General features: G+C 46.4%; 1 protein-coding gene across 5 annotated transcripts in view; it reads left to right on the top strand.

Annotated features, from left to right (window-relative positions):
* Positions 1 to 13,782, top strand: part of DIP2A (disco interacting protein 2 homolog A) — a 113,190-nt gene that overhangs the window by 22,405 nt on the left and 77,003 nt on the right. For 3 of the 5 annotated variants that reach the window (XM_055569881.1, XM_055569882.1, XM_055569886.1), the window contains exons 3-5: positions 4,243 to 4,362; positions 9,134 to 9,253; positions 11,647 to 11,874. In XM_055569881.1, coding sequence (XP_055425856.1) covers positions 4,243 to 4,362; positions 9,134 to 9,253; positions 11,647 to 11,874 — 468 coding nt within the window. The remainder of the gene's footprint in view (positions 1 to 4,242; positions 4,363 to 9,133; positions 9,254 to 11,646; positions 11,875 to 13,782) is intronic. The other 2 variants (XM_055569885.1, XM_055569884.1) reach the window with 2 other exon arrangements.

The raw sequence follows: 13,782 nt of genomic DNA on the forward strand, positions 1-13,782 counted from the left end.
AAAATAATCCAGTCTGAATAGCAGTGGTTGATTTTTTTTCCCCCAAACCTGGCATTGGAAATAACTCACTTGGAGGAGAAAAGTTCTGAGAGTAGCTAGTACATTGTTGAGGAGGAGTAGCAGGGAGAAAGGCTTGGCCTTCGAGGTGTTGAACCTGGTCACGTTCACTTGGCACTGCCAACCACAGGGTGTTGGTAGACACGTGGACAACTGAACAGTGTAAGGGGAGGGCATCTAGAAACGACTCAGGAGAATTCAAAGAAGGGAAGATTTATGTAGTAACCGGTGCCATGCCTGTGGAGGCAACAGTGAGAGCCCCTTTCCTCTGCAGCATTAGTGAACGTAAACTTCAGGAGTAAAGCTCTAAGTATGTTTGTACTTACAGAATACTATAAAGTTCAGGAGAATATTAAATAATGTTTGAGTGATGACAAGATGAGAGACCTGAGGAAAAAAAAACCAGGTTATGATTGTCTCTCTAGAAATGAAGCATGCAGAGTGACTGAGCTGCGGCCGGCTGGCCATGGCCTGGGGGCATGTCCAGCGTAGGGTGGGGCCTCTAGCTGACCAGGGCTCCCTGCAAGTCCTTTGGGGGCTCCTTGCATGCATGCATGCTCAGTCGCTCAGTCATGTCTGACTTTTTGCAACCCCGTGAACTGTAGTCTGCCAGGCTCCTCTGTCCATGAGATTTTCTAGGCAAGAATACTGGAGTGGGTTGCCATTTCATTCACCAGTGGATCTTCCTGACCCAGGGATTGAACCCACATCTCCTGCATTACAGGCAGGTTCTTTACCACTGAGCCACCTGGGAAGCCCTTTGGGGGCTCCTTAGCTGGATAGAATTAATAAAATTCAAATAATAAGACATACGGATGGGCAGTAAACATTAACGTATGTTCAACCTCACTAGTTATGCTGCTGCTGCTAAGTCATTTCAGTCGTGTCCGACTCTGTGCGACCCCAGAGATGGCAGCCCATCAGGCTCCCCTGTCCCTGGGATTCTCCAGGCAAGAACACTGGAGTGGGTTGCCATTTCCTTCTCCAATGCATGAAAGTGAAAAGTGAAAGGGAAGTTGCTCAGTCGTGTCCGACTCCTAGCAACACCATGGACTGCAGCCTACCAGGCTCCTCCATCCATGAGATTTTCCAGGCATGAGTACTGGAGTGGGGTGCCATTGCCTTGGGAATGCAAATTAGTGAACCATTCTCCTGTCAGATTGGCAAGATTCTAAAATTTGTAACATGCATTGCTGACAGAGACATGGGGAAATGGCACCCTGTGGGAATGCGAACACTGTGGCCTGAGAAGTTCTCTCTTGATACCTGTTAAGACTAAAAATATACCTACTCTTTCATCCAGTGGTTTCCCATTGGGCTTTATATCTTTCTTAAATAAATAATCGACCTCAATAAAAGCACTGTATTTTGGAATAAAAATGCAAGGATGTCCCTATATTTACACATCACTTTGCAAGCATACCTGTTTATAGTGCATAATGCATAGGCTTCTGTGTTCTCCATTATGGATTTTAGGGAAATTTGTTCCAGTCAGTCCAAGAAACAAAAAACCAGAAGCAGTGCTGATCAGTATTGCTGCATGTTGCATACATGTATGTGTGTATATGTTCAGTTTTGAAGACCACTCCAAACCTGGTACATAAACATCAGCAATGGCAGCATTCTGCGCCCACACCTGGAGGTCGGCCAGTCTTGGGGGCAGCTCCTTCTTGTCTGCAGAGCCAGAGCTGGTGTCCCAGGGGCTCCTCAGTCACAGAGGCGCCTGGAGGCTCAGGCAGCAGAGTGAGGGCCCCCACATCTCCTGCCCGCTCTGTCCTTTCTGTGTGTCATCCTAGGGAGCTGGGGTCAGGTGGCCTTTTCAGGAGCAGTGTCAGAGGTCATGACCCCCTGAGGCCCAGGTAGGGCAGTTCAGATCAGGTCAGCCACTCAGTCGTGTCCGACTCTTCGCAACCCCATGGACTGCAGCACTCCAGGCTTCCCATCCATCACCAACTCCCAGAGCTTGCTCAAACTCATGGCCATTGAGTCAGTGATGCCATCCAACCATCTCGTCCTCTGTTGTCCCCTTCTCCTGCCATCAATCTTTCCCAGCATCAGGGTCTCTTCTGATGAGTTGGCTCTTCGCATTAGGTAGTGAAAATATTGGAGCTTCAGCTTGAGCATCAGTCCTTCCAATGAATATTCAGGACTGATTTCCTTTAGGATGGACTGGTTGGATCTCCTTGCAGTCCAAGGGATTCTCAAAAGTCTTCTCCACACCAGTTCAAAAGCATCAGTTCTTTGGCGCTCAGCTTTCTTTATAGTCCAACTCTCACATCCATACCTAAATACTGGAAAAACTATAGCTTTGACTAGACAGACCTTTGTCAGCAAAGTAACGCCTCTGCTTTTTAACATGCTGTCTAGGTTGTTTATAGCTTTTCTTCCAAGGAGCAAGCGTCTTTTAATTTCGTGGCTGCGGTCACCATCTGCAGTGATTTTGGAGCCCAACAAAATAAAGTCTGTCACTGTTTCCATTGTTTCCCCATTTATTTGCCATGAAGTGATAGGATCAGATGCCATGATCTTCGTTTTTTGGATATTGAGTTTTAAGCCAGGTTTTTCACTCTCCTCTTTCACTTTCATCAAGAGGCTCTTTAGTTCTTCTCTTTCTGCTATAAGGGTGGTGTCATCTGTATATCTGAGGTTATTGATATTTCTCCTGGCAGTCTTGATTCCAGCTTTGCTTCATCCATCCCAGCATTTTGCATGATGTACTCTGTATGCTGCTGCTAAGTCGCTCAGTCGTATCCGACTCTGTACGACCCCATAAGATGGCAGCCCACCAGGCTCCCCCATCACTGGGATTCTCTAGGCAAGAACACTGGAGTGGGTTGCCATTTCCTTCTCCAATGCATGGAAGTGAAAAGTGAAAGTGAAGTCGCTCGGTCATGTCTGATTCCTAGTGACCCCATGGACTGCAGCCCACCAGGCTCCTCCATCCATGGGATTTTCCAGGCAAGAGTACTGAAGTGGGTTGCCATTGCCTTCTCTGTACTCTGTATATATAGGTTAAATAAGCAGGGTGACAGTATACAGCCTTGATATACTTCTTTCCTGATTTGTAACCAGTCTGTTGTTCCATGTCCAGTTCTGTTGCTTCTTGACCTGCATACAAACTTCTCAGGAGGCAGGGAAGGTGGTCTGATATTCCCATCTCTTGAAGAATTTTCCACAGTTTGTTGTGATCCACACAGTCAAAAGCTTTGCTGTAGTCAATAAAGCAGAAATAGATGTTTTTCTGGGATTCTCTTGCTTTTACGATGATCCAGCGGATGTTGGCAAGTTGATCTCTGGTTCCTCTGTCTTTTCTAAATCCAGCTTGAACATCTGGAAGTTCTCGGTTCACCTGTTGTTGAGGCCTTGGAATTTTGAGCGTTACTTTGCTAGTGTGTGAGATGAGTGCAATTGTACGTTAGTTTGAACATTCTTTGGCATTGCCATTCTTCGGGATTGGAATGAAAACTGATCTTTTCCAGTCCTGTAGCCACTGCTGAGGTGGGGACAGTCTGCTGCTTTTCGGGGAGTGCTAAGGGCTGGTGGCTAAGGCTGTTTTTCTGGGACATATTGGAACAATCTAGTGCTCAGGCAGGACCAGGGACGCTGTTAAATGACCTGCAGGCTCATGCTTGTCCTTTACTCAACACATGACATCCTGATGGCCTGGGTGTTGGCTGGCCATGGGTGTGCCAGTCATGGGGCTGCAACAGGCACAGAGAGCTGGCCGCCCATCAGGTTGGAGACACAGGTGTCACAGGCCCAGGTGGTTAGCACCCGAAGCCTCCAAGCTTCTCATCGGCTTTCTTCCTGTGTCTGAGGGTGGCTGTCAGCACCCCGGTGATGGCTTTGTGGGCTGCTTCCTGCTGGGCTTGCTGACACCAGGGCCAGTGTGGGGGAAGGGAGGGGCGTTCGAGAAAGCTGGCCCTAGAGAGCTGGCCCCATGCACCGTGTGCACCAAGCTGGGGGCCCAGGGCTGCTGACAGGGAGGGGCTGGAAGCTGACATCGATGTCTCGGCCCCGACCTCCAGATTTAGGGTCTTCTGGGCGTTGGGGCCCCCGGCGTGCGTGGTTGTGCAGCAGGGGCTGTGCAGCAGCATGCGAGAGGTGTGTGCTATTCTACATGGGTTTTTCTATTGTTGGAAAAGCAGGTTGCTTACTCACGGTGTTTCTGTGAAACTGTTTCAGGAGTAGACCCCTCCCTGCAAGTGGAGAATAGCATCCTTGGGCCCGCACAAGCCTCGGCCCCCGCGCCCAAGCAGCCCAAGCCACGGCCCAGCAACGCCCGGGACGAGCGCTTCCGGTCAGGTAGGGCCTGGAGCGCCGTGTTCTCTGCTTGGACACCACAGCTCTGCTGAGGAAAGGGCCTTCTCTGAACCATGACTGACTGCATCGTGGCTTTCAAGAAAAAAACAAAACTTTCATAGATCTCAGTATGTTTTAGTGTAGCCTGGAGTGTGAGCATGCTCCTCTGAGCAGCTGCGTATAGACATCTCAGAAGAAAGCAAAATCTTCCTCACCATGGAAATCATTTCTGTAAATGTCTGTGTCCATTTTTCTACTGGAACTTTGGGGTTGGTGTTGGTGGAGTTGTCCAATAGGGAACCACTCTACTACTCTACGTGTTTTAGTATTTTATTTTTCTCTAATTTTGAAGATTTCCTTCTAATTAGATTTCTGCCACTCTGTTAGTGCTTTTATAAATATTTGAATTTGTCTCTACAGTTTATTTGCATTATCAGGACATGCCTTGAAAAAATGCATGCTTCCAATGATCATTTTATTTATTTATTATTTTTGGCTGTGCTCAGTCCTCGTTGCTGCGTGGGCTTCTCATTGCAGTGGCTTCTCTTTTTGTGGAGCACAGGCTTTAGGGTCTGTGGGCTTCAGGAGTTGAGGCTTCCATGCTCTAGAGCACAGGCTAAGTAGTTGCGGTGCACGAGTTTAGTTGCTTTGAGGCATGTGGGGTCTTCCTGGACCAGGGATGGAACCTGTGTCTCCTGTACTGGCAGGCGGGTTCTTTACCACCAAGCCACCAGAGAAGCCCTCTGCTTCCTGTTATAGATTAGATAGCAATAGTTTTTGAACATTCTTTGGTTTGTTTTGGATTTCCCTGGTGGCTCAGAGGTTAAAGCGTCTGCCTGCCACGTGGGAGACCCTGGTTTGATCCCTGGGTCGGGAAGATCCCCTGGAGAAGGAAATGGCAGCCCACTCCAGTATTCTTGCCTGGAGAATCCCATGGAGGAAGGAGCCTGGTGGGCTACAGTCCACGGGGTTGCAAAGAGTCAGACACGACTGAGCTACTTCACTTTCACTTTGGCTTGTTTAACATTTTCACTGTTGTGTGATTAAATATTTCTTTTACATTTAAACTCAGTAAGCTTCTATAGAAGAAAAACTTTAAAGATAGATAAAGAAATGGCCATTTTAAGAATTTTTTTTTAAATGAAGATTTTATTTATTTTCTTTTTTTATTTAATTTTATTGTTTAACTTTACAATATTGTATTGGTTTTGCCATATATCAACATGAATCTGCCACAGGTATACACACGTTCCCCATCCTGAACCCTCCTCCCTCCTCCCTCCCCGTACCATCCCTCTGGGTTGTCCCAGTGCACCAGCCCCAAGCATCCAGTATCTTGCATCGAACCTGGACTGGTGACTCGTTTCATATATGATATTATACATGTTTCAATGCCATTCTCCCAAATCATCCCACCCTCTCCCTCTCCCACAGAGTCCAAAAGACTGTTCTATACATCAGTGTCTCTTTTGCTGTCTCATATACAGGGTTATTGTTACCATCTTTCTAAATTCCATATATATGCGTCAGTATACTGTATTGGTGTTTTTCTTTCTGGCTTACTTCGCTCTGTATAATAGGTTCCAGATTTTAAATGGTTCATTAAAGTGGGAGTGTGATGAAGTGGTTTGAGGAAAGTTTTGATTAGATAATTTCTTACCGAATTAATGTATGTTTAAGAAAAACTTCCCCACACTGACAATAATTTCTTTTCGGATTACATCAATGATGCCTGTAACATACAACATTGGAACCGGCCCCATCAGCATTCAACCGATGTAGCCCTGGGCACAAAATGGACACGCGTCCGCGCACCCTGAGTGAGGTCACCCTGAGTGAGGTCACCCAGAGGCCCCTGCCTGTCCTCACCTCCTGTTCCCTGTCGCCTCTGTTTACGTGTAACTGACGTTGAGGACGTGCTTTCTGCCCTTGTGAACTGTATCTGGTTCTTGTTCTTTACTTTCTGAAAACTAGACCTTTACCATAAATGTTCTTTGCTCGTATTTTCTCCAAGGCTTTGTCTTCTTTTTGAATTCTCTTATAGTGGCTTTTGTAGCAGAAGGTTTTAATTTTAATGAAAACTGGCTTATCACTTCCTTTTCTTTCTTGAATAGTGCTTTTGTTCTTATATCTAAGAAATATGTGCCAAACCCAAGGTCACAAAGATTCTTACCTGTGTTTTCTTCTAGAAGTTTTGTAGTTTTAGGTTTTTACCTTTAGGTCTGTGGTTTAGATTTTGTTAATTTCAGGGTGTGGTAGAAAACTGCCTTTCTTGCATTGGGGATTCCTGTTGTCCCCATGCCCTTGCTCCTTTGTCTAAAGGCAGCTGCTCATGGCTGACTCTTTCTGGACTCCATTCTGTTCTCTTGATGGATTCATCTGTTGTCATGGCAGCGCCAGCGCTCCTAATGATGGCAGCTTAGCAGTCATTGTTCACGTCGGTATATCCACTGTTATTCGTCCAGGTTTATTCCTTATCGTTGTTCCCTTGTATATACTGTGCCTTTCTTCCCTCCGGCACTTTTACGGTTTTTCTCTTTATCGCTGGTTTTGAGTGATTTGATTATTATGTGACTTGGTATAAGTTTCTTTGTTTCTTGTGCTTGGGGTTTGTTGAACTTCTTGGATCTGTTGGTTTATATCCTATAATGTTGGTATTGTTTAGATTTTTAGTTCTTGACTGTTATCTGTACTTAGGTTTTTGTTTGTTTCTAAGGCAGCCACAGTGTAAAAAGTCTGTGCTCACAGTCAAGCCAAATCTATTGCAGGGGCTCCCAGGTTTGTCTCTCTTCTGAACACAGTCTTTCATGAGTATTTTGGTTGTATGTCTGGGAGTATTTTTATTAGGCCCTGAAGTTTAAATGGTGCTTTGGCTGGATATAAAATTATAGGTTCTAAGCTCATTTCTTCAGCTGTGTTGCCTTGTATTTGGTGATTACCATTGGGAAAGTTAGCCTCTTTCCTGATCCTTCAAGACTATTTCTCTAGAAGCTTTTAGGATTGACTGGTTATCGCTGATGTTTGTAAATTTTATTGTAATATGCCTATGTAAATTTTTCATCCTTAGTACCCTATGAGCCATTTTACTATAAAGTTTTTAAATGCTATTTAAAAACATTTTGTTGGGGAAAAATGTGAACGCATACAAAGGTGGACTTGGTGTTGTACTGAGCCCTGGACTTGCCCAGTGCCACGGTTCCCACCGTGCTCAGGCTCAGTCTTGGCTTCTTCATCAGCCCCAGCTGCTTCTTCCTTCTTGTGTGATTCTGAAGCAAATCTCAGAGATCATGTTACTTTACTTAGATGTCATAATAGTCTTGGTTTCTATATCTGAAAAGAGTGCATGTATCTCTAAAAGATAGCTCCATTGTCACAGAATAATCAGCATTAATTCCTTAGTATCAAATACCCAAGTGTTTTGAGGCTTTATAAAACAGTTTGGACCCAGGTTCCAAATAAGATGTGCATATCACAGGTTGTTGATATGTGTTTCCAGCACTGATAACTTGGTCTTGGGGCCTTGGCTGTGGTCTGGCTGCTCCTGGCTCCATGGCTCTAGCAGGTCACCTCGGGGGCAGTGTTTTCCCACCACAGGCACTGCAGGCCTGTGTCTCTCTCCTCCCTGGGATGCTGGCAGGGTCGATCCCTTGGTTCATTAGGGTGGATTTGGTGGCAGGACGGCTGGACCAGTTCTGGGGAGAGCAAGCAGCTTGTGCTCATCACACAGCACAGGAGAACCCAGAAAGATGCTCGGTTCTTTCCATCCATTTAATCTTTTTCAAAACAGTAGCTCCTGTCACTGGCATCCTCCAGTGGCAGCCAGTTAGTTTTGCTTCCTCTTTTTCTTCCTTCCTTTTCTCTGATCTTGTTTTTGTCCTTGGTGGTGTTCAGACTGCCCCAACCTTTTTCTCTGGGAGTGCTTCCACGTCGGCTCCAGCATTGGGTTGCTGGCCAGGAACTTGTTGGTTGGTAGGATGAGATATTCTAGGCTCCTCTGCCACTTCTTGCACCCTGGAACCCACATTTCTCAGGGTGCTCACAGTGAGGACAGTGTTGTAAGACTGCAGCCTGGATGGTAGGAGTGCTCATTGCCCTTGGGCCGGTCGTTTCTAGACATTTTTAGGGACTGAATTAAGACATGCTATTTAAAGATAAAATTCCACGTGTGTTCATGCTGATAATTTCCATTCAGATTCAGGACTGCAGTGTTCCCCTCACTTCTGGAGTCTCTGTGTGTATCCCTTCTCTGCCTTGTGAGCATCTTGGTTTCTAGGAGGGATGATGGGGTGAGGCCATCAGGCCCCTCTTCGTTGGCTCTCTTGTACTTGACCACAAGTGTGGTGGTGTGACGGGACCCCCACCACCCCCTGGCCATGCGACTACAGGGAGAGCTTGGTTCCTTGTATGGCTTTGCCCATCCTGGGGCTTGACCAGGACAACAGCTCAGATGATATGACCACAGAGCTTTAGTGCTGCTTGTAGTGGTTTATACCATATAATCAGAGTGCCTTGGGTCCATCTGATTCATTTTATTTTCAGTTTTGGGGATTTCTCGGTTTAAATCTGAAAATACTTGCAAAGTTGAATCTATAAACCAAGGAATATTTGTAGAAATCTGGGACCGATGTGTGGACCCACATGTATTCCTTTTATACCTTTATATATTGTGTTCCTTTTATACTCAATGAAAACAGATTAAAAACATGAACCATGGTTTTGTTCCTTCATCAGGAATCTTGTAACAGGTGCTTTTGCTGCTGTTATTTCTGTGCAGATGTTCACACCGAGGCCGTGCAGGCAGCTTTGGCCAAATACAAAGAGAGGAAGATGCCCATGCCATCCAAGAGGCGCTCTGTCCTCACGCACGCGTCTGTGGAGGCCTATACACCCCCAGGTACTGGTTAGGGTCGGGATGGCCTGGGCAGGGTTGGGGCGGCTTGGGCAGGGTTTCCCGTTGAGATGGAGCAGGCTTCTGATTGTGGTGAGGAGTGTGTGTGTGCTCATGCACATTTCTGTGCATGCAGTGGGCTTGCTTTCAATAGATCGTCTATATAGATTTTAATTTTTTCACTAAGATGTAATTTGTGTCTTTTAGTAAAGAGAGGAACCTGCAGTAAGTGCTTTATGGGGTGACAGAGTTCCCTGAATTCAGAAATTTAAAATTATTCTCCTTGAGTTGGTCAAAAAGTTCCTTCAGTTTTTTTAAGAAAAAAGACACATTTCTCACTTTCACCAAGAACTTTGTTGAACAATGTAGTCACCGTTTTGTTCCACTACCTTCTGTTATTTTTCAGAAAATTTCATATTTCCATTCCCCAAACTTGTCATCTTTTTGATCAAAGAACTATTCCAGATGCCTTTTATACAGTCTTCCAGGGAACTGAAAAGTTTTTCATTAGGAGAATTTTGTAAAGCCCAAAATAAATGGACACCCAAAGGTGCAGTGTCTGGTGAATATGGCAGATAAATCAGAACTTCCCAACCAAGCTGTAACAGTTTTTGCCTGGTCATCAAATAAACATACAGTTTTGTGTTATCCTGATGGAAGCTGATGTGTTTTCTCCTGACTAATTCTGGATGCTTTTTGTTGAGTGCTGCTTTCACTTGGTCTAATCGGGAGCAGTCCTTGTTGCAATTAATTGTTTTGTTTTCCGGAAGGAGCTCATGATAAAGGACTCCCTTCCACTCCTCCCATGTACACAATATCATCTTCTTTGGATGAAGACCAGTCTTGGGTGTAGTTGGTGGTGGTTCATTTCGCTTGCCACGTGATCTCTTCCATTCCCTATTATTGTACAAGATCCACTTTTTATCGCCTGTCACAGTTTATGTTAAAAATGGAATGTTTTCATTGTGTTTAAGTTGAGAATCATATGTGGAAATACAGTCAAGGAGTTTTTTTTGTTTTTTTTTTTCTTAACTAATGTGGAACCCAAACATCAAATTGATGAATGTAACAGAACTGGTGCAAATTATTTTCAGCACTTAATTTGGATATTTTGTGTATGTCTCAAACGCTGATTGTTTTCAGTTAATGTCTCAATTTGATCATGATCAACTTCAACTGGTCTACCTGACCATGGAGCATCATCCAGCAAGAAATTTCCCTCGTGAAACTTTGCAGACCACTTGTGACATGTTTGATCAGTCACAACACCTTCTCTATACACTGCACAGATCCGTTTTTGCATTTCAGTTGCATTTTTACCTTTCTTGAAATAATAAAGCATAATATGTGAAAATGTTGCTTTTTCTCTTCCATCTTCAATATTAAAGTTGCTACATAAAAATTCACTAGTTTTGATAAGTTTTTTTTTTAATGAGTGCTGATATGACAGCTGTCACAATACAGTCTAACAAAATTGTCTTGAATGAAGTTGAAGACAACTAAGCATGACTAGAGCCATCTTACAGAAAAAGCAGCGAACTTTTTGGCCAACCCAATATTATGTGTTATGTTGTTACCGAGTCTTAAATGGGAAAGAATAAGGCCATTTTGAGGGTTTTTGATTTGTTTTTGTTGTTTCATTACCATTAGAAATGAAAACTCTTAATGCGGCCTCTCTTCAGGATAGTTAGTGAGTTTTAAGTTTCCTGGAAAGCTCATCCAGGTGCTGGGAGCACAGTGCTGCCTGTTTGGTTATTGAAGTCACAAAGCTGGTGACATGCGTGTTTGGTTCGTCGACGTGGTAAACACCAGCCACACCAGGTCAACAGGATAGTGTGGTGTTTTGATGATGCTTCCTGACTTAAAAAAAGTTTATGTTGTTCAAAAAAAGCCTTAGAAATTTATGTCAAATTATTTTCTACCAAATATAACCATAGATACTACCCGGTTTTTTAAAGAACTTCCCAATAATAATGAAACCCATGATAAAATGCAGACTTGACAGAACCAGGTTTCAGGTTAATTTTATTGCCCGAGGTGGGGCTCTTCTCAGAGCTCAGGCATGTCCTCCAGGGTGCGCAGGTGCTGGGCAAGGCCTCGCTGGGATCAGGCACCCACAGGGCATAGGTTACCTCTGCTATTTGGGGCCCCCAGGGCCCCACAGCATGCACTAAAGCGGTCAGGGTTGGACCAGCTGCACTCCTGGGCATGGCGCCCTGTGACCGAGTTCTTCAGGGGAGCCCAGGGTGAAGCCAGCTTCCGAGCAGCACTGGGTCTCACGGTCAGTCACACGCAGGCCCTCCTGGATGTGCGGGTGCACAGGGCGCAGGCTGGGCCGGTGTGGGAACCCTGCCCCCAAGGATGCCCCCCTCATGCCTGTCGTCGTTATTTTGACACAGACACGTCATCTGCCTCAGAAGATGAGGGCTCTTTACAGCGCCCCGGGCAACTGGCCTCCGCTCCGCTGCAGAGCCGCCCCAGCATCGAGCCCTGGCCCGACCCGGCCATTCAGGGCTCGTCCACCTCATCCTCCGCATCCTCCACCTCATCTCACCCGGGAGGGCAGCCTGCCGCCACGCCCAGTGCTGCCGCCGCGCTTGCCGGCCCCGCGGCCCTCGCCCGCGTAGGTCAGTACAGCTGCGGGGACCCCTCCAGGCAGAGGAGCCCCCGCCGCTCCTCAGACCCACCTTCTCCTCTTTGTGTGGAAAATGTCCTTTTGGTAACAAGTGGTTTCTGGTGCCTCTGTGGTTTGGCAGCCCCAGACCCTGGGTGGGCCTCCCCTGGAGACCTCGACAACAGCTGCTCCTTCTGCTCTGGAGGGGCAGCTGGCACAGGTGGACAGTCCCTGGCCATTAGGTGGCCTGCCACCTGCAACACGGTCTTTTGTTCCTTCCTTGTGTGCACAGCCTCAGCCCTCAGTTGTCCCTGCACTGGGTGTCCCAAGGTGGGGCTGGGCTGCAGCCATGAAGAGCCTTTCTTCCTCTACACACAGGATTAGACAGTCCTCAGTCTGAAAAGAGATGTAAGTCACAGCTCAGTCATAAAGATGCCTAGACCTTTCCCAAGTCACCCAGTCCTTTAAATTATATTAATCTTAGAGAGGAAAACGTTGCAAAGCTTTCACCATTTGAAGTCATATTTTTTGATGCAAAAATAGTAACTTAGCTGGCATGTGAAGCACACATGCATTGTGGCAGGAGTGCCTTAGAAGTGTACTCCTGGTGTGGTGCATCGCTGATGTTGGGGGACATCTGACGAGGAGCAAGAGCTCAGTCGGGGACTGCCCTGGCTGAGACCACACAGCTGGCTGTGGTGGAGCCAGGCTGACCCATAGCTTTCTGATTCCTGTTCCTTTTCTTTGCTGCTAGTTGCTGTTCTGCTAAAATCAGAATGGTGCATCTGCGGTGCACCCATGACAGGCCAGTGTTTTTGATGGGGTCCCAGCAGGTTAAGTGCCCCCCAGGCATGTGCTGGTCTCAGGTGCTAAGCCGCTCCGTGCAAGATACTGGTCATTTGGCTGGACTGGGTGTTGTAAGTGACCGACGCCTTCATTTCCTCTGTGGGCACATCACTGATGCTCTTCGTTGTTACTGATTGAGTCAGTGCCAACGTCTGTACATTTCTGTCGAGCTCGTGATGTCTTCTTAGGTGAGAACTCACGATGCCTTGACCTGCTCCTACCACGTGGAGGAGCTGGGATAGTGCTGTCAGGGCCATCCTGGGCAGTTTGCTTTATGAGAGAAGGCTCCTCTGGAAACACCCGCCAGGATTGTTGTGGTCACTCTCCTGGGGATTCTACAAATGGCTGGTGATTACAGCCTGTTCTCAAGGGGTTTCACAGGGGAGAGCTTGAAAACAGCGTTAGGTGGACGCATTTTTGCTGTTTGTCATGGCGATTGCACTGTTTGGAAATGCACAAGTACCTCCACTGTGAGGGAAGCGGCAGCATTCGGGTGTTTTCTTCTTGCTTGATCCAGCTTTCCGCAGCTCTGTTCTGGGTCCCACAGTGAGGGAAGTAGGGCAGAGCCGTCACTGTTTGGTTGTATGAGCTGTTGCTGAGCTGTTATAAACACAGCTTCCTGGTGGGTTAGAAAGAGAAGCATATTTAGCTTGAAAAACTGACCGTAGTTCAAAATGTCTAACCGGACAGCCCTTGACTTCACAGAGTTGTAAGGTGAGTCTGAGTGGGAGTCTCTTTTCTAGGAAAGGTCCTGGCTGTAAAGGCTTCAAGGTGGGTTGTTGCCTCTGTGGCTGCTGGGCTCCTGACTCCTGCAGGTGTGGCTGAGCCGCTCTCCCTCCCTCCTGCTCACCTGTGCTCACATGCGTGTTATGTGATTAGTTCTCGTAGTCCCAAAGCCTGACTTGCTCTGTACGTATACCTCACTGTTGTCTGTAGCCTTCATGCACTTCTCATGTGACCTGAATTTTAAATCTGAAAACTATCCCACTTCCCTCTTCTTGTTATAAAAGTCATCCTTTGTTTTAGTTTCTGACACTAGGAGAATTCTTCAATTTGGGCTAAGGAAAGAAATATA

This window comes from Bubalus kerabau, chromosome 2, assembly GCF_029407905.1.
Source record: "Bubalus kerabau isolate K-KA32 ecotype Philippines breed swamp buffalo chromosome 2, PCC_UOA_SB_1v2, whole genome shotgun sequence".
Classification (NCBI taxonomy): Eukaryota; Metazoa; Chordata; class Mammalia; order Artiodactyla; family Bovidae; genus Bubalus; species Bubalus kerabau.